The 19684-nt window shown below is 39.7% G+C and overlaps 1 protein-coding gene across 1 annotated transcript; it reads left to right on the top strand.

The window, feature by feature from the left end:
* The first annotated feature begins 472 nt into the window (after positions 1-472).
* Positions 473-18260, top strand: pip4p1a (phosphatidylinositol-4,5-bisphosphate 4-phosphatase 1a). Its single transcript, XM_067606587.1, has 7 exons — positions 473-711; positions 2521-2714; positions 6710-6816; positions 8582-8687; positions 11057-11109; positions 12101-12191; positions 14456-18260. The coding sequence occupies exons 1-7, from the start codon at positions 594-596 to the stop codon at positions 14597-14599; spliced, it is 813 nt and encodes a 270-aa protein (XP_067462688.1). The 5' UTR covers positions 473-593; the 3' UTR covers positions 14600-18260.
* Positions 18261-19684: the final 1424 nt, after the last annotated feature.

The following is a 19684-nucleotide window of genomic DNA, read 5'->3' as shown; positions in this document are numbered from 1 at the left end:
ATGCACTGTATGTATTGTACCAGTATCAATAGTAGAAGCACTAATTGCGTACTCATTGCACATTTTGGGTAAATGGACCATATGCTTTGTCTGTAAAATCTAATGCAATGTAAAAAGAGCGACGATAACAGTGTGATTGCTGCAAGCAATGAAACCATGTGAGAAGTTTAGAGGGAAAAATCACCATTTGATGGAGCTGTTGACAACTCATATACATCTGAAATGTGACCCTAAAGTACAGTACTTGAGTAAATGTACTTAGTTACTTTCTACCACTGTAATGTATTTAGTTACTTCCTGTCATCACTGGGTGGGTAAAGGTTAAATTAAAAGTTCCATATTGAAACTTTCTCACGGTAATGCAGACGTCACCGTTGTTGGAAAATTAATTCCCATGTAATTAACATGAACACACATTTGGAGCATCCCCGGGTGTGCGGTGCCACACCCCCGAGCCCCGTTACCGCAGCAGCGGCAGCGGCAGCAGCGGTGGTGGTGTGATCATGTGACGCCTGCATTTCCGACACAACAATACACCACCTTATCGGTCCACATTCACGCTCCCACTCTTCCCCCCACGCCTCGCTGTCGGTATGGCGGACGGCGAGAGGTCCCCGTTACTATCAGATCTGGGAGATGGTACTCTTGGCAGCGGTAACGGCGGGGTGTCTCCCGGTGCAGCGCCCTACGGCGTGCCCAACAAACCACAGAGTGAGTATCCATGGAGCTCTGAGTTAGCCTAGCTAGCGTTAGCATCCACTGACTGGGCATTCTGCTTATCCAGCTAGCTCAGCTGTGACACTGACAAAGAACCGGCGTGTCGTGACTGTGTTTGTGTGGGATATGATGTAAGCTTTTACATTATTGCCCAATAAGCATCACCTGGGAACAAAATATGCGGTTTTGCAACCCTAACGTGTAGCAGAGGCTGAAGGAAATCAGCTAACCTAGCAACCGTTATATTAGCTTGGTAGCTAGCTCTAACTTCAGGTTTACAGCTCAGCGTTATTACCACTAAACTACATTTTATTTACGGCTCCTAAAACAAATTGTTGCAGGTGACTCAACAGCTGAGTGGCGCTCACTGTTCTCGCAATCCAGATTCTCTATTAATGCAATTTCTGGTGGTTTCTACAGTGAGTCTTTTATAAAGCTTTAACTTTCTCCCTTTAAATGAAATCAAGAAGCAGTTTCCTGAAAAACTTGAACACTAGACTTAATATAACGCCATTTGACTGTCAGATAGAAGCGTTTTTATCCATGTAATTACTGGAAAAAAAGCCCTTATGTATTATGTACATGGTAACTGTGCCGCTTAGTTAGCTAGCATCCGAGAAACACCTGATTTGATAGACACATGAGAAAGCCATTACAGAGGCTGCTGAGGGATGCTGCGACCAACGAGAGCTCAGTTAGGGAGGGACTGTGTCTACATATAGTATTGGATAAGGCGTGAAATATGGCTCTTAATTGTGTTTTGCTCCCACAACCTGCCCTAAACACTGTCATTCACTCTACTTGCTAGAAATGTCTTGTTCAGAGCAGGTAGCAGTGAACAGGGTAGGAAATGAGGGCTTTTTTTTACCCTCATTATAGATGTTTGGGGGCATTTTGAATCATTTCCAGGTCATTTTTTTCAAATAATGGGAAATACTTTAGTTCTATGTTGCATGACAGACCAATACTCAATGACTCTTATATAAAAAAGTGAAGGGAGCAGCCAAACTTATAATGCAAGAACATTTAATGGGTAAAAATACTCACACTGTGTTATAATCCCAGTTGCAGATTATAAGTGTGTGAGTATTTTTACCCATTTAATGCATATTTTATTTTCAAAAGTATAAACAATGAACACGTTAAGCAACAACATCATAGTTCAACATCTCAACAACATTGCTTATTGTCTGGCGTGTTATATATGGCACGCTAAGGTTTAAAATAACATGTACTATGACAGCTTTGGTAGCTTTTTTAGGGACAGGTCACACTGGGAGGGTCAGCGACTGTCGAGATTTCTATCACACTTTAATTTCGAACAGATTGTGACTCAGCTGGAAGTGTGACAGGTTTGGGAATTTAAAAAACATCCCAATCCCAAGGGCAATTTTACTTTTTTTTTTTTTATGGGGCATTTGGCCCAGACCCCCGTTAATTTGCGACCCTGGTACTGTATGTTGCATCAGAGTTCAAGATAGAAGTCTGTCCCTTCATTTACTCAGTCTTGCTCTGCTTTTTTAATCTTTCTCTTACAAACACGTAGACTCCTATTTGTTGAAACTGACCCCACTCAACATTCCAGGAGAGTTTTTCTTCTAAAGCTCCTTTCAGCAGAACTCGAGACCAAATCTTATTATCTTGTTAATCATAAGAGGTTACTTGTCATGGGAATTGAGCCTTTTTTCAGTCCGTTGTGCAACTCTTGTGACTGTGTCCTTTCGAGAATCTGCTCTTTTGTCGCTAGTCTTACTACTTTTGTTTTAATCATTCATTCCCTTTCTTGTCTCCATCCCTGTTCAGGCTTCCCTCCGTTCCCCGGCCCCGCTCAGTCCTCGGTGCTCCTAGGGGAGGACCCTCCGCCCTACTCCCCTCTCACCTCCCCAGAGAGCGGCAGTGCCCCTGTTATCAGCTGCAGGGTGTGTCAGAGTCTGATCTCTGTGGAGGGTAAGATCCACCAGCATGTGGTGAAGTGCGGGGTCTGCAATGAAGCTACGGTAGGTCTCTAGAATAATCCGTAAATGCATTCAGTTGTTACACACACTCACAGGCAATGCACACATTTTCTATTTAATGGTTGGTTCCCCCAAATAATAGTCCATATAGTCTATTATTTCCATCAGAAAGTAGCTCCAATGAAAAACTGTTTGTGTTTGTTATAATTTGGGTGAACCAACCCTTTTAAAATGATACGTGTTGGATTTAAAGAGATCATAGCTGAGCAGCTTGGCAGCCTGTATCAGTTTCCACAGTCAACACTGACCTCTGAATAGGATTTGCCGAAAATCAAGTGGTTCGCTTGAAGGCACAAAGCAAATAGTTGTGTTACCAGGGGATCCAAGGACACACTCGCACCTGACCAGTCCTGTACTGTAATTTGGTTGGTTTGGTCAGGCGAATATGATGTCATTTGAACAACCAACCTTGAAACTCCCTGTAAAGGTGGTCATATATATGTCCTCTTTCAAGTGGGCTGAGGAGCTTTTGATTCTCAACAAACCACATTGTATATGATTTTAAAAAAAGCTTAAGAACTTCACCTGGTTCATCCACTGCCACAAGTTTTATTTTGATTTCTCCCCACGACATAAAATGTAGCAGGTAAGTTCATGTGACATGTTTACAATTATGGGGAAAATTGCAATGGAAAATAGCAGGGAACAGGTGGCGTCGTTCATACTGTGACAAAAAATCAACTGGTTTTATGCAAAACATGGTACAACAGTTGAAAAGCTGCCAATACTTCTATTCTTGTTACTATCCTTCCACTGCAGCTGAACAGGAAAACACTGTTTGTCGAGACACAAAGAGGATATCCACTTTATTTGACTTATTCAGATGGCTGAAGCCGTATATGATCTTATCAGATAAACGTTTAATTACATTTCTGCTCAATGTGAGGACTCACACTTGAAAAATTGTGAACTTATCCTTTAAGGCACTAGATAGACTAGCAGTCATCTTGATAATGATCTCATTTATATATTTATATCGTATTACACAGCTCTCGCAACTTGACAACGATACGCTGAAGTTTTCTATTTCCTACTGTTGAAAAGTGTGGCAAGATACAACAAACACAGATGCACAGCTGCACTTTTACCTCCCCAATTTATGAAAAGCTGAATACACGCAGTGGTCATTTTAATTACCAACTTTTAATTATCTCTTTGAGGAAACAGGAGCCACAGAGAAAGAACTTTAGATGATGGGAACGACTCGAGAGCAGTGCCACCAACGTGCATCACTAGCTATGCGTGTCCTTGTACAGATGGAAGAAGAAATATATAAAAAATGTGTCCAGATGTACCAATTGGCAATACGAGCAATTTACAGATGGAGGGAGCATATGTAGACACACAGAAATGTGTCCAGGGTGTGTTGATATGGATGGATTGTGGGCCGTAACCTTAGGAAATGCAAGGATGAAGTCGTATTTACACCGAAATCTGTCTGGATGTGCAAATAAGCCTCGGAAACATCACAGATGGAAGTTGCATCATATAGAGCTGGTGGAGAAATAAATATGGGCACAGATCCAAAGATTTGCACAGGAGGCAAAAATATCTTAACAGTATTTGTGGACAGCCAGTAGTTGATGTGAGTAATTGGGTATAATCTGCAGGTTGTTGTGTTAGTGTTAATGTGGAGCTTTTCTATGTCTCAATCACCCCCCCCCCCCCCCCCTTGTTAATTACGCTGATAAATTAGACATATTGTGACATAACAATTTCGTCTAGCCCAGTAGGGGTGGGAAGAAAATCACAACATAACTAATTGCTATAAAAAATATTAATGGTTGTTTCACTGCCACAGGTTTATACAGTATTGAAAAAACTATATCACAGTTAACGGTTCTAATCTGGAGGCGGATCATCTCTTCTTCTCTTCCAGTCACACTGTGGCTGAGAGACGACGGTTGAGATAGTGGAAGCATGACTTAGCTTATTTAATCACAGAGCATCACACCGCTCCGTTGTGAAGAAACATAGTCCCCCTTAACTGCACATGAAGTTGTTTTAATTAGGAGTTCTTTTTGTGAAATCTTTGTGTTTATGTCTCAATAATCTGTTAAGTATTTTGGTCATTTACTTCCTGTCATTCGTTTTGAAAGAGCGTCATGGATGAGGAACAGCTGATTCATTGAACTCCTCAGTTGAAATGAGGAATCACCTCTACAATACCTCTTCATTTCACTACTAAAACCTAAATAAGGTAGCAGCCGGCTGGAGGGAGATCACCAGGAAGCTGGAAGTTTCTGGTTAAGTTGCTGTTGGATATGTTTTATGTCTTTTCCAGTAAGGAAACATCTAAATATCACAATGTAAAACCTGTGTTTTCTGTTAGTACTAACGTCTCCAGTCTGATCTTGACTGCACAGCTGATACGTACACTGTTTGTTTACATGACATAACTGAGGTGCAGATTTAACGGACTCAGTGTGGACAGAGAGCGTCTGATGTCATGCGATCTGACGCGATAGTCGGACTCTTGCTTGCTGATAGGACACGGCGTAAGGGGCGGGTCAATGGGCCTACAAGCATGATTTGTGACATCACAACTAGTTTGGAGGTTAATCCAGGTCCAGTATGCAAGTTACACAAGTCTGAAGTGGAAACTTGAAACCTGCAGTAAGCAGAGTATTGTATTTTCTATATATCTTACAACATGTCTGGAGGGGATCTTTAACTTTTTTGTGTTGTTTGTTTTTAACACCAAAACAAGACTTAAAAATAAATGTTGTTTTTTTTTTTTTAAACAAAATTAGTTTTTTAAGATCCCCTCCAGACATGTATTAAAACACTCTGCTTAGAACAATAATCCACAAAAGAAATGTAATTACCACTTTAAAAACCTTCATGATATTTACTCCCTTCTCCCTCATTAATAATCTATAAATATGCAAATATTTTTCATCTCAGAAGTTTAACAGGTGGATACAAGACGTCTCCTACTTCACTGTAAAGGAGGCTTCAGGTTTTAACATCACTAATCACTTATGTAAGTCGCATACCGGACTGTGATAGGCTCCAAACTAGCTGTGATGTCACAAAACCTGCTAATAAGCCCGCCTACCCTTTAAAAGGGTTTCATCAAAGAGCTCAGAGAAACTCTCTACTCTCAACAGATGAATGTGAAAACAGCCTTTCAGTGTCAAACCCCGCACGCTGTCTACAAACGTCACCGCCACAGCCGGCGAAGCTTTTACAGCTTATAAAGTGAAGTTGATAACGGAGCGGGGAAACGCACAGGACGCCGTCTGATGCGGTTAGTCAGAGTTTAATGATACGGCGGAGAGAAACGTCGGCGGGGCGTACGACAGTCTGACAGCTAAATGTTCTTCAGAGCTCAGAGCAAGGTGTGTGATTTGTTAAAGTGGTGCTCAAGCGTAAAAAAAAAAAAAAAAAAAAAAGAATAAAGTTTCCATTGTCTCTCTCTGCGAGCTCAGGCGATGTTGCTTGATAATTGATTTGACTTTCAGTATTATGGATCAGTGTGACCTAGTGAGATGACACACAGTCCATCAGTATGTACACCTGGTCACTTGGCTGATTATGTACTTCATACATTTATAAAACAGAAGTCTGTGGCTGTCATTTATCTGCTGTATATGTAACATAAGGCGAGAATCAGTGCGAGAGAAACTGTCCTTTCCCTTAACACAAATCTGATGGCAAAGAGTTCTTAACATTCACAAGAGCTGTGTGCTTGTGTGTCATTTGAAGTGCAACAAGTAGTTCCTGATCTGTAGGGGACAATAAAGCACCAGCAGAATCATTGTAAGGTAACGCCGCCCCTCGACGCCTTTACCGTAACCGCAGTACAGCCTCTTCTGATATCTCTCTGAATACGTCTCTCTCTCACATAGTGTTGCTTCATTCTTATCCGTCAGGAATAATTGGCTTGTTTTCTACTCCTGTTCTAATGTGTTGTTCTACTCTCTTCATATCTTTTTTTTTTTCCCCTCCTGTGTCTCTGTCTCCCTCTGCAGCCCATTAAGAACGCCCCAGCAGGGAAGAAGTACGTTCGCTGCCCCTGCAACTGTCTGCTCATCTGCAAAGTCACCTCCCAGAGGATTGCCTGTCCCCGGCCATATTGGTGAGATATTCTCTGCGAGCCTCTCTCTCTCTCTCTCTCTGTGCGTGTGTGTGTGTGTGGACACCACTGCGAGACTGCAAGAACACTCTGTGTCTGCGTGTGTGTGAGAGAAGTGAGGCAGAGGAAACAGGGTGCAGTGGGAGCAGTAGTCCCTCAATTAAGGCTGTGCTCCTAGCGCAATATACACGCGGTGCTCAGCGAGCCCGATAAGGAAATAACAGCCTCATTAGAACAACCACATCATGCGTTTTACCTCCGCATCTCATCCTTTATTATGAGAGAGAGAGAGAGATCGTCTGTACTGGCTAATATATGTATTGTGTTATTTTTGTGAGATATTTTCCTCAGGAAAGGGGTTTAATTATCAGGTCAATAAATTCTGCTTCTTTAATTATGCACTAACTAGCACTGCAGGCTAGCTACCAACCAAACGCACACTTAGCAAATCCATTCATAATAATAATATCAGAGGCTAGAACAAACACTCAAGCCTCTTTCTTTTTAAGCGGAAAATAATAGATAAACTAGAAAAGTTAGTTTATACATCATGTCATGTGGCAGTTTGTTGATTTTTCTAGTGCATAAAGAAAACATCACAGGTTTGCTGAAAATGCTGTTTGGGAAAGAAAAGTTTCCGATGGGTTTGGTCAGGAAATAAACTACACAAAAAGCCATAAAAAAGGGTCAAACTGATGCCAGTGTGTTTTGGGTTTTTTATTGTAAAAACAGAAGGCTTATGTCAGTCACCGAACGCGCTCGGCTCTGGCAGCTCATCTGAACATCATGCTGCTGCGGCCTCGTGTAATTGCTAAAAAAGATAAGATCCCTTGTTTACGCCCGAGGCATAAAATGTGCAAAAACATTTTTAGCATTTTTTTTTTTGTTTGTTAATTTTCTGCTTCTGTATGAATATCATTTTAAAACTGTACATCTGAAAATCTCTTGTCATAAAGATCTGAAACACATAATTCATCTGTCGGCTCCGGTGCGGATCATAAGGTAGGGCTGAAGGCTAATTTTGGGTTTGCATGTTTTAAATGTTTTGCGGTTTTGTAATGAATGCAGTAGGCAATTTTTTATATCCCACAATTTATCATTTAACCATTTGCTTTGACTTCACATTTTGTGCCTCGGGGGTAAAGGAGGACTCCAAATGATTTTCATCTTTAACTTTCTTTAGAAATATTATCCTTGAACCGTGAAGTTTTTAATACTACTACTACTATTAAAACTGGAGGAGATGCTAAAATGTGTTGGCAGAAAAAGCAACAAACTTTCATAACTGACTAAAATGTCTCTGCATGTTTTTTTTATGTATCTGTTCACATTCCCCCCAATGTCGCCACAGTTGACCAAAGGTTATTTATTTAATGAAAGCGATGTCAAAAGGTTTTATATATTCCTCATATGCCACTTTGCATTTGCCTGTATTAAAATGCTCCAGAGAGTTTACCTCCAGAGTTACTGTTTAGCATTCAAACCAGACACATATCTGCGCCGCCGTCTGATCAGTGATTCTGAGCTACTGTGTGGAAGAAAGGTTTAGAAAAGCAGTGTTGGTAGTAATGAGATGGTTGGATAATAATGGACCCCAAAAATTGACACCGCTGTCAGCCTTTCTACACCAGCCGTGTGAGACGACGACTCACAATAAAAAAAATCAAGCTGTGATTATTAACTCGCGTTGACGCCGGGTAATATCTGGAGTCAATTGTGCTATCAATGCTGACTTTGTGTGTTTCTGTGTCTGTTGGTCTCTTTCTAGTAAGAGGATAATCAATCTGGGTCCAGTTCATCCTGGTCCGGCCAGTCCTGACCCCCAGCCAGCCGGGGCCCGGGTCTCCTGTGGACACTGCAGCAACACCTTCCTGGTACTAGCCGGAAAAAAAATACAATTAAAAACACTTTGATCTTACAGCAGTAGATTGACATTTCTGCTTATTTGCTTTCTCAGCGTGACTGAAGCTACCGCCAGGAGCCAATTAGCTTAGCGTAGCATAAAGACTGGAAACATGTTGGAAACCTGTTGCCTGCTTTTTGTACAGGTCACACAAACAAGATTTAATATGTTAATTTATGAGATTTAGAGGTGCTTGTTGTTTTACCTTTGGACAGAACAAGGATATCTGTTTCCAACTGCTTTCACTATTTTTATGCTAAGCTAACTGCCTTCTGGCCGTAGCTTCATATTGACCGTACACTACTGTAGGGCTGCAAATAACAATTATTTTCATTATTGTTTGATCTGACAATTATTTTCTCAATATATCAGTTAGTCTATAAAATGCCAAGATGCAACCTCAAATGTCTTGTTTTGTCCACAACACAAAGATATTCAGTTTACCATCATAGAGGACTAAAGAAACCAGAAAATATTCACATTTAAGAAGCTGGAACCAAAGATTTTTCTCTTTTTTTTCTTAAAAAATGACTCAGAACAACAAATCTATTATCAAAAAGTCACTGATTAATTTTCTGTCAATCAAGTAATCGATTAATCAACTAATCGTTACAGCTCTACTCTACTGTACATGAAAGTGATATAAATTTTCTCATATAACTCTGCAAGAAAGTGAAAAGGCTTATTTCCCAAAATGTAGAACTACTCCTTTTAATCTTGTGGAGTTTTTTTTATGATTCTGAAGAAATACACTTCAACCACATTTTTATTAGTTTCATAATTAGTTTTGAAAGTGTCTTTGTTTTCTTTTCAGGTTTAGATTGCAACCAAACTCATAAACATTTTATTGTGTCAAGTAAATTCAATGTCATCTCTGTTGTAGGAAATATATTACTAAAATACAGAAAAGCAAACAAAAAAAATTGACTTTCAAATTATTAACAGTGGCGTCAGTAGGACTGGTTTTATTTAAGAAGCCGTTCATTTATTACCCTCATCAACCTTAATAGCGATCAGTAGAACCTGCATCATCAGTACAACCACCGTTCAAGTCTCTCGCACATTTCCCCACATCTCCGATCTGCTTGAGTGACATAAACCTTAGAAAGACATAAGCAATAAAATCACTTTGGAGTGCCAAGATCCAATAAAAAATGTTTGAAAAGGTGATGTATTACTATGCAAAACAGCGGAATCGTAAAAAACTGCTTTGGCTTTGCCTCTTTGGCTTCTCGAGTGAAGCTTTTATCATTTGAACTGAAGTATCTCGTGACAGTTTGAGTGAGCCTGAGAGGTTTTTGTTGTGGGGGCATACTGTAGCACGGCCACAGAGAAGTGAATTATTGTTAAGTCAAAAAGTTCTTCAGGCCAAGTAAATGTTGAGTTACTGATGTAGATCAATAACTCTATCAACTCTCTCTGCTGATATATTCTGGTCATTCTTTGCTAAAGGGGGAAGTAAAAATGTGAACTTACTGCCCTATAATAATGCGTGGGACAGGTAAAGACGGTTTAGATATGTGGTAAAAGAGAGGAGGCTGGCAGATTCAGAGAAAGAGAAGCATAGAGGTGTAAAAAAAAAAAAAGAGGTAGACGGATGCTACGGGGTGTTTAGTATTCAGTCAGACCTTCCCTTCCCTACCTGCTTAAAGACAGGGTGGCTGAATGAAAATACAGATCCGTGGGTGGCGTCGCAGCGATCCTTTTTGTCGCAGATCGAGTGATAATGTTCTCTGTGCTCTCCCCATACAGAATCTTTCTTTCAGAACAAGAAGAATATACGGCGCGCGCGGCGTATTCCGCTAGCAGGGTTCACAAATGTATCACGGCCCCCGACGTCAGGGAATAAATACCCGCACACTGAGAGGAGAGACCGTTTTTCTTGCTCGTGTTTCGGCTGACACAAAACACCTGTTGATAAGAAGTCGGATGGTCGTACTCAGAATCTTTTTAAAGTGTATTATCAATCCAGGCAGCAGGCGGATTTAAACAAGAGACAGAAAATCAAACATCTTGATGGAGTCGAGATCTGGTTTCAGCTTCTCAGATGTGAGGACTTCCTGTTTTTCTCTGATTTATATGATTGTAAATTTGAACATCTTATGGCTTTGGATGGTTTTGGATGGTTGGAAATTTCACTATTTCCTGCCAAATAATCAATCTGTTAATTGAAAGTAAACATCAGTGTAGTAAGCAAAAATCAAAATATGTAGCGCACAAAATCACAGGCGTTGTATTTTAGAATAGAGGTCTATGAATCATACTGTGAACATCACAGTCATGTCATCTGGCACTTTTGTTACCACTTTTAGTCGAATCTCTTCCTTTTTGTAATTTCAGTGGACAGAGTTCACAGACCGGACGCTGGCCAGGTGCCCACACTGCAGGAAAGTGTAAGTAGCTATAAGCAATTCATCAGTCACACCACTTCACTCTCACTGTACCTTTTTATATTTTTAGATTTACATCACTAACATTTGACGCTCGTATTACACTCGCAAAGACTAAACAAGTAGACGGTTCAGGGTTTTTCTCAAGGACATGACTGACTTTGAATCAGCGTCCTGTTTTTTTATGATTTTTCTCTCTCTTAACCTGAAAACCTGCAACACATTTTCCCCTCGCTCGCCCCAGATTGTTAGCATGTGTTTTATAATATCATGAGGTTTCTGATCTGTGGGACTTTGCTCTATGTACACAAACTACATTCTTCATTACTAGATCCATAAGCTTCTTAACCCTGTGAGAAAAGTTCATGGGAGTTTAGTTCACAATAGTGTATGTTGTGTTTTTGTTTGTCCTTGCTTGGAACAGATTATAACATAAGTGCACACTATGTTGTACAGAAGACAATAAGTAAAAACTATCCTTATATGACGCAGTATCAGTTCTTAAGATGCTCATATGTGTTGCGATTTAAATCAGAACAGTCACAGGAATATTTCAGGAACTCGTCAGGCGCATAAAGCAACACGTCGCCTTCTTTCTTCTTCCTCAGTGTTTAAATCCACAAGGCGCTGGAAATAGATGTTATATTACTGTGATACACAGGTGTGCACAGGTGCGGTCTTTATGAACAGCTTTAGTCATGAGATTTCAATTTGTCAAATCCAAAATAGCTTAAGAATATGGATTGAGACAGCTGGGCAGATGCTACTTGAAGCTTAATTTGTGCAGGTGTGTCATCATTTTTCTTCATGTGATATTTCAGCCCTGCACTTCCAGCAACAGTTTACATAACCACAGTAAAACAAGCAAACTGAAAATATTGATTGTAGAGTTATTGTTGTTCTTTAAAAGTTCAGATAAACACAGGCTTATATTCTGTTATAAACAGGTGTAAATGTGTAATACAATTAATAATTAATTTTTTTGGTCCTGCAGCTCCTCCATTGGTCAGAGGTATCCCAGGAGGCGGAGCTTGTGGTGTTTTCTACTCTGCTTGCTATTCAGCATCTCGACCGCCGGGCTGATGGTGAGTTGACGCCGTCGCCCACCGTACTGACATCCACCGTACACCATACTCTCTGTCATCCAGTAGAATTACAGGCCCGTTCTCGAGTTTTGAAACAAGATTACTGAAAAGGTTGCAGGGCAGGCGTTTACCCTTTAAACTGGACAAAAAAACACAATGAAACGAAAACATTTATGAACAATATCCTCGCCAGTGTTCTGAAACTGCCCTCTGCTTGTAATTAATAACGTGAAAACTTTGCCCTCGCACAGCAGGAAGAAGCAATACAATTACAGTCCCTGTTGTCACGTCTCTCACATGGTAGCGCGCACCATGCACCTGCTCTCTCCAGACACTATGACAGGCCTCTATTTGTCAGTGAGATATAGTGCAAACACAACCTAGTTTAACTGTAAGGAGTATTCAGTCAACAACACCAGCAGACACACCTACTGAAGAGCAGGAAATATTCCTGTTTAAAAATTTGACCTTCTGTTTTGCCTCGGCTCCTCTTCAGATTGATGTGAACACAATCATACACTTAATTCTTATTTTCTTTGGTGTTTTTTAGTTATTATGGTTGCTCTCATTTATTATTATAAGAGTGCAATAATAGAACAACCCCTTAACTGTAGATCTGATTTTTTTTTTTAGATAATCAGTAATTTATAAAAGGAGGAAATGAACACATAGACACAACTAGACGGTCGACACATTCCTCTTCACAAACAGCAGAGGGTGCAAGATGAGCACCAAACAGCAGCAGCAGTATAGACACACTGAACATGTGATGAATATGTTCCTGCCTGCCAGCATGGAGGAACAGTAAGCAAAGTGCAGACAAAAAAACACCAAATACTGTAGTGACAGCGTTGCGTAACGCTGGTGTGGTGGCATTAAACGTCACATCAACGTGGAATCAGACTATGTTTCACACAAAGGTGGTTTTAATAAAGATAAATTGTTCAAGAGCAAGGGTTTGACAGTTTAATCTGCAGAGGTGTACACTGTATCAATAAACTTTATCGGCAACAACCCAAGACAAGTAACGGATCCATCTTTATTCCCAGTTAATTAGGCATAAGAAAGCAGCCATTTTTTTTTTATTTTTTTTTAAATGAAGGTAGTTAAGATTCATCACCATAACCGCCGTAACTTTCCGGAGCTACAGGAGCTGCAACACCAGCTAAGAGGAGCCAGTTAAAATGTTAAGTCCTCAGAGCAGACTGACTCATTAAAACTTCAGACACCATTTACTGGAAAAGGGGAGGAATCTCATCTGAGGCCGGTGCGTGTGTGTATATATTTCTTTTGAGCGTGTTTGATGTTTCTTTTTTTGGGGGGCTTGTATAAACCGCTTTTATACTTTTATGGTGAGATCTAACCGCCTGAGCGTTTTTAAATGCTGATAAACAGCATCTGCTTGACTTTTCTCTGACAGTGTTTTTGAAGCGTACCTGTAACGCACACAAAACCTTATCTGGCTTTATTCCTAAATGTAAAAAACTACTCGTTGGCCACAAGTGTGTATCATCCATCTCTAAGTGTCAAGCACAAGAAAAAGAACATCATTTATTACAGGAATTTATTACACGTCTGGAACAAATCCTTCCTAAAACATTTTTTCTTTTTTTTTTTCTTGGACTTTTTTTAATACCTAAATTAGCTCTGCTCAAGTGTTGTGACTTTGAAATAGGAATTCATCTTTCTATATTTCCACAGCGTCCCTGTAGGTTCTCTCAAAGTCACTTTTGCCATCTTCATTAAATAATTTTCCTCTGAGCAGCTGCACACTTAATACTTGATGGGATAGCTATTTTCTCCCTCACCCCTCAAGTCACACTTAATTATTGAATATGTACTCTTCCATGAAAATTTGTCCATTTGAAACTGTTAAATTATTGTCAGTGCAGGTGGTTTAAGTCGCCCCTCTCACTGACTATAGATACATAAAGTAAACTAAATGTTTTTTTAACGTCTGTGTGATGTCACGATGAAAGCCTCCCACGAGTGAAATCATGTCGGATGCTTTTGTTCACTTTTAATATGTGAAAATTGCTGAATATTTGGCTTAATTTTGATGAAAAATGTATGAAAAGCAAAACATTTTCAAGCCAAATTGTAGCTTCAGCACTCATTGCATTTAGCCTGATTGGACTGGAGCTAGTTCATTATAATCACCATTAAACACCCAGAATGTGCTGACGATATCTTTTTAAAGGGTTTTTATGAGCAACAGCTGAATTATGGCGTCTCTCTCTCTCTCTCTCTGTGTGTGTCTTCAGGCCGGGACGTGGGTGAAGGCTCAGACCTACCAGGGGATCTACGCCTCGTGGGCCGTGTTGCTGCTCCTGGTTGTCGTCACCCTGGCGCGGGCCTTCTACTGGGCCTGCATGAGGGTCAGCCAGCCCCTCCAGAACTTCTCATAGAGTCAGCTCCCAAACCTGCCGCACCCTCTTCCCAACCCGCCAGGATGGAGGAAAAGATGGCTTAAAAAACAAACAAACAAACAAACAAAAAAAACAAAACAAAAAACAGAATACCGAATATTTATTTAAATCCAAACTCCTGAGAGAGAAAAGGTTCTCCTCCTCCTCCTGTCCCCTTTTCCTTTTAGTCAAATGTGTTTCTAAAACTGGATGGCGGTGGCTGCGACTGCTATATATCTATCGGTAATTATGATGACGCGTATAGCCTAATGTACTGTTTATCTATTCTAATCTCGTGGCCAGTGTGGGTTCATTTTAACATTTGTAACACTTTTTTCTTCTTCTTTCCCCCCTCCTCTGCGCTGTTTATAAAGTTTAGCTTTAGTCTGTGGCACATCTGTTGCACTCCCGCAACACCTAAGATGAGGGCTTAAAGTTAAGTAGATGTGAATTGTGCCCTTGTTTTCGTTTAAGGGGACTCCCCCCCCCCCCCTTCCTTTCTCAGCATTTCACGTTTTTTAAAACCGGAAAAAAAAAAACAACAACAAATTATTTTGTGAAAGCAGCGATGAAGTCAGATGAAGCTAATAAAATCGATGCCAGTAGATTGGCTAAAGGGACATCAGCCTCCCTTTTTGTGAATCAGAACATCAAGTAGGTGTTGAAATGTGTCTGAAAAATTGGATTCAGCAGTACGTGAAAGGTAGGCTATGATGTTTCTGAACTCAGTGTTTATGCTGAATTATCCCCTGGGACTGACTTTGATCCAAAGCAGCTTGAAAGCCTTAAAAGGAGTTGTGATAGAAGGATTCAACGCACGCACACAGACACACACACACACACACACACACACACACACACACACGTACATACACGTACATACACAGCCATATGAATGCATACCAGCACACAACAAAAGAAGGATGCTCTTTAAGAGTTGCAGCTCAGAAACCAGTTAGTCAAAGGCGATCCCAGCCTCTGTCTTCAAGGACAGACATGCAGACATTCTCCTCAACGCTCTCGTCCTTGTCTCGGTGACATGCGTGCCACTTTTGTGTGGAAGTTTGATTTTTTCTGGTCCAATAAGAGTGTGACCGCATCTACAGCTCGTTTTCATTGATCCGAATATATAGAAAACAGGTTTACTTTCTTTTGATTTTCAGAGTTTTATTATCTCCAACCAACATATCGCTAAATGTTGCAGGACCCTTCCTCCCGTTTCCAAGAGTCACGTTGACTTAATTGCATTTTTCTGTATTGTTTCTTCTTGTTAATTTTGCTTTCTGAAACAAAACAATTAGTTTTTAAGACGTCGATATCTGCCTCTTTATACCCATAAGACCCTTTGAGAATGAGTATTTCCTGTAGTTGCTTGTATGTGTTTTTTTTTTTTTTATCCTTATGAACTGCACATATTTTTCTAGCAGAGGTTAAATCTGTGCAAACTTTAAGCTTAAAAATACCATACTTCAGTTCTTAAAGTCAAACTTTGGGATTTTTCACCTTATTTTCCCATCATTTTGTGTCTAAGTGACTAATGGGGACAACAATTTTTTAAATTGGTCCAGTATTGAGTGAGATTGCTGCAGCTACCAAACAGCCTGCAATGTAATCTTTTGGAGCAGTCGTGACCCATCACTGACAGGCTCAGATTGTTACTATAAGCATCTGACAACATTATAGAAAAGATCCCTGCAGAGAAATACAACTTTTTTTCTTTACCTTTCTCTGGATCCAGTCTGTTTGTTATCATGTCTAACCAAGTCTCGCTCTAAAATCCCGCGAGAAGTTGTCGCGGGAAGAACGCTAATTATTCAGCCATGACTTTGAAAATCTTTTAGATAACACTAAGCTACACTTCCTGTACTCCCCGACACTCCTCACTCCAACTCCTTACTCACGTGTCCACTGTTGTCTTCTTGCGACAAGTCACCTCTCGCATGATCTCAGAGCGAGACTTAGTTAGACGTAACAAACAGACCGGATCAAACAAATGGTAAAGATAAAAGTTTTATTTCTCTGAAGGGATCCTTTCCATAATGTTGTCAGACACTTATAATAACAATCTGAGCCTGCCAGTGGCAAAAACAAGAACTTTTAGTGGACGTACATTGACGGGGCGCAACTGGCCCCCCAAAGGATTACATTGCAACCCGTTTCGCGGCTGCCGGCTGCAGCGCTCTCGCTCAATACTGGACCAATTTCAAAAAATTGTTGTCCCCCATTAGTCACTTAGACACAAAATGATGGGAAAATAGGGTCCAGGTTGAAAAAAAAAATGCCAAAGTTTCCCATTAATATCTCCTGAGAGCATACTGAAAATTTTTTGGATGTACATCTACAAAGAGTAAAATGCTGCAGAATTCAAATAACATGATTGGCATAAAAGCACCATCACACTCAGCTCTGCCAGGGTTTTTTTTTTTGATTCCTACCGGAGCCATTCATGGTTAAAACATGTCCAGTTTATGTCAGTGAAGATGGAGGCTGGTCCTGAGCTTTTCTTATTGGTTGGTTACATTTGTTGTTGTGGGCAGTTGGAGCTTTGACCTTAAGGCCAGTGAAATATTTGCTCAGTGAAGCTTAATATCAGTAAGAATAACAAACACAAAACACGCACACACACACACACTACATGTTACATTCTCACTCAGTATAAGTCCCATGATGACTTGTCTGTGGTTCTGAATGTGGTAACATTGCTTTTGTTATGAATTATGTATTTTGGTTCTGTTTGTAAATATATTTGTTGTTTTATGTAAAAGGAAGTGACTAAGCGGATTATGTTGCACTCCAAGCTTAACACTACTGCTGTGATTGCTGCAGAAGTTTTATTTGTCGTTTTTAAGAAGGTTATTTTTGCAACTCTTCACCTGTTACATATTTAATGATTTGTTGAACTACTAACCTAATAAGCCTCTGGACACCCGGTCGTGTCCAACTCTTAACCACAGTACACACACACACATAAAAATACTCACATACATGTGATGTAAACACACACACAACATACTTACACTAATAAAACATTTGGACAGGTAATCACATTCCGAAGGGATGTTATATCTCTCGCACACACACACATACACACAAATACTCACACCCAGCACCTTATACAGTAGTGAGAAACACTGCATACACCAAGTAAGATGAGAAGACGTTACCCTGCTAGACTGAACTGAGGTTGCAGACAGCAACGGTTTATGGAAGTGTCATGTTATTTATTATACACGCTGCAAAAAAAAAAAGCCTCTTTAACAAGTCAGTGATTTATTATGTCCTAAAATCTTATTAATTATGAAAAAAACTCTGTTCGTGGGGTGATAGTGTTTCATTTTCTTCAAGACTGGTCCAAGGGCATTTGTTTTTTTCCAGTTATGTACAGTGATTTGCCAGTTTCAAGTTATGGTCAGTGCTTATTTTTCCCCCCTCCCAACACATAAAACTGTGTTGGAAACAAATGAAAATTGAGATTTTAAGACAGAATTTAAGATTAAATGACTTGTTAAAAGGGATGTGTGTTTTTTTTGTAGTGTGGTGATCATGTTTTATCCATGACTGCAAAAGAAATCAATCATGTTAACGCCAATAATCAAGAACCTGGCTGATGCTCTTTTCAGAGTTTGTTTACACACAAATAAAGACATGATGTGTAAAACCATTGACTTGAACTTTACTCATTTACCAACACACCGGATGTGAAGATGTCCTGAATTTCAGTCCAGTAAGTGGAATGCATTTTAGATATTTTTTAATTGCCATTTTGCAACTCAAAAGATGCCGTAGGTAAAAAAATAAGTACAACTGTCCCAATTTAAAGTATGGATTTCTCAGTGTTACAGAACCTGTCGTTTTATGATGCAACATTGTGAAGCAAACATTCCTGACAAAAACCCCTATGGTCAAACAGTTGCATCATAAAATTTGTAGTGTTCAGTGTGCAGACTACCTCTCCTTTTACCTCCTTTGTATGCTGCTTTTGTCCTGTACCTGCATCCTGCTGTGGTCTGGATCAGTGCACCAAACTCCTCTGTATGACTTATCCCCACAGCACTCTGAGATGGGCTCAAGTACCCCCTTATCAACACTACTGTCATGTTTTCATCATGATCTTTTGAATGGATTTTGAACTACATGTTTCTAAAAAAAAAAAAAAAAAAAAAGTATACAAAAGTGTATATTGTTACTTTTTAATGCCATTCAATTGTCAATGTTTAGGCCAGTTTGGTTAAACTTGGTAGTTTGCATTTCGTGGAGTGGCAGAAAATGGACATTTCAACCGTTTATCCATCACATGTTGCTACGTATTTCAATTATCCATTATTCTGACTTAACTATATCAATCATTTATGAATTTCTTTCAGCTATTATTCATAACTAGCTAACTTTCAACCATTTTCACATTGCTTTTAGCAAACTGTTTCAACTGTTTCATTATTCTTTGCCAACAATTTAAACCATAATTATCCAATCATGTCCAGCCAACTATTTCAACCATTACTTTGATTTATCGTTTGACTATTCCATTACTGTTAGCTAATTATTAAAACGATTTATCTATTAGTTTAGCTAGCTAACTGTTAGCCAAATATTTCAACCTATATATTTCATATCTGTTACTTTTAACTAGCTATTTCAACTATTTATAAATTACTTTTAGTTATACCTTTCTCTTTAATTCATAATGCTTACATTCAAACAAAATATGACACTCGTCTCCCAGACAGTTGTCATTACAAAGTTTGCAGATCCTCTGGTTTCTATCCAGCCTTTTATATCTTCCAATGAACTTGGGAATCCTGGTGTTGTTCACCCTAAAGTTACAATTAGCTTGTCTGTACTTTTGGTTTTCATACAACAGATACTTTTCCAGTTTGAGCTCTTGTTTAAATTAAACAGTACCTGTTTAACCTTCAAGACCCATGGCAACACATCTGAATTATGCAGGCTGATCAAATAGTTGTACATTATTCAACTGAGTTTAGTTTCTTTACCTTCTATCAGCCTCCCCCAGTAGTCAATAATTCTCTTTTTAACTGTGACACAGAGTGGGTATCTTCCCAGCTCCCCATAGAACATGTTATT

Source organism: Thunnus thynnus, chromosome 12, assembly GCF_963924715.1.
Source record: "Thunnus thynnus chromosome 12, fThuThy2.1, whole genome shotgun sequence".
Classification (NCBI taxonomy): Eukaryota; Metazoa; Chordata; class Actinopteri; order Scombriformes; family Scombridae; genus Thunnus; species Thunnus thynnus.
The sequence above is the reverse complement of the archived record's forward strand: the minus strand, read 5'-3'. Positions and strand labels throughout refer to the sequence as shown.

Bases quoted from the DNA above. Each gene is read 5' to 3' on its own strand.
- pip4p1a (XM_067606587.1), top strand. From the start codon at position 594: ATGGCGGACGGCGAGAGGTCCCCGTTACTATCAGATCTGGGAGATGGT. The intron at 712-2,520 runs GTGAGTATCCAT...ATCCCTGTTCAG, and splicing joins CGTGCCCAACAAACCACAGA to GCTTCCCTCCGTTCCCCGGC. The intron at 8,688-11,056 runs GTACTAGCCGGA...TTGTAATTTCAG, and splicing joins ACTGCAGCAACACCTTCCTG to TGGACAGAGTTCACAGACCG.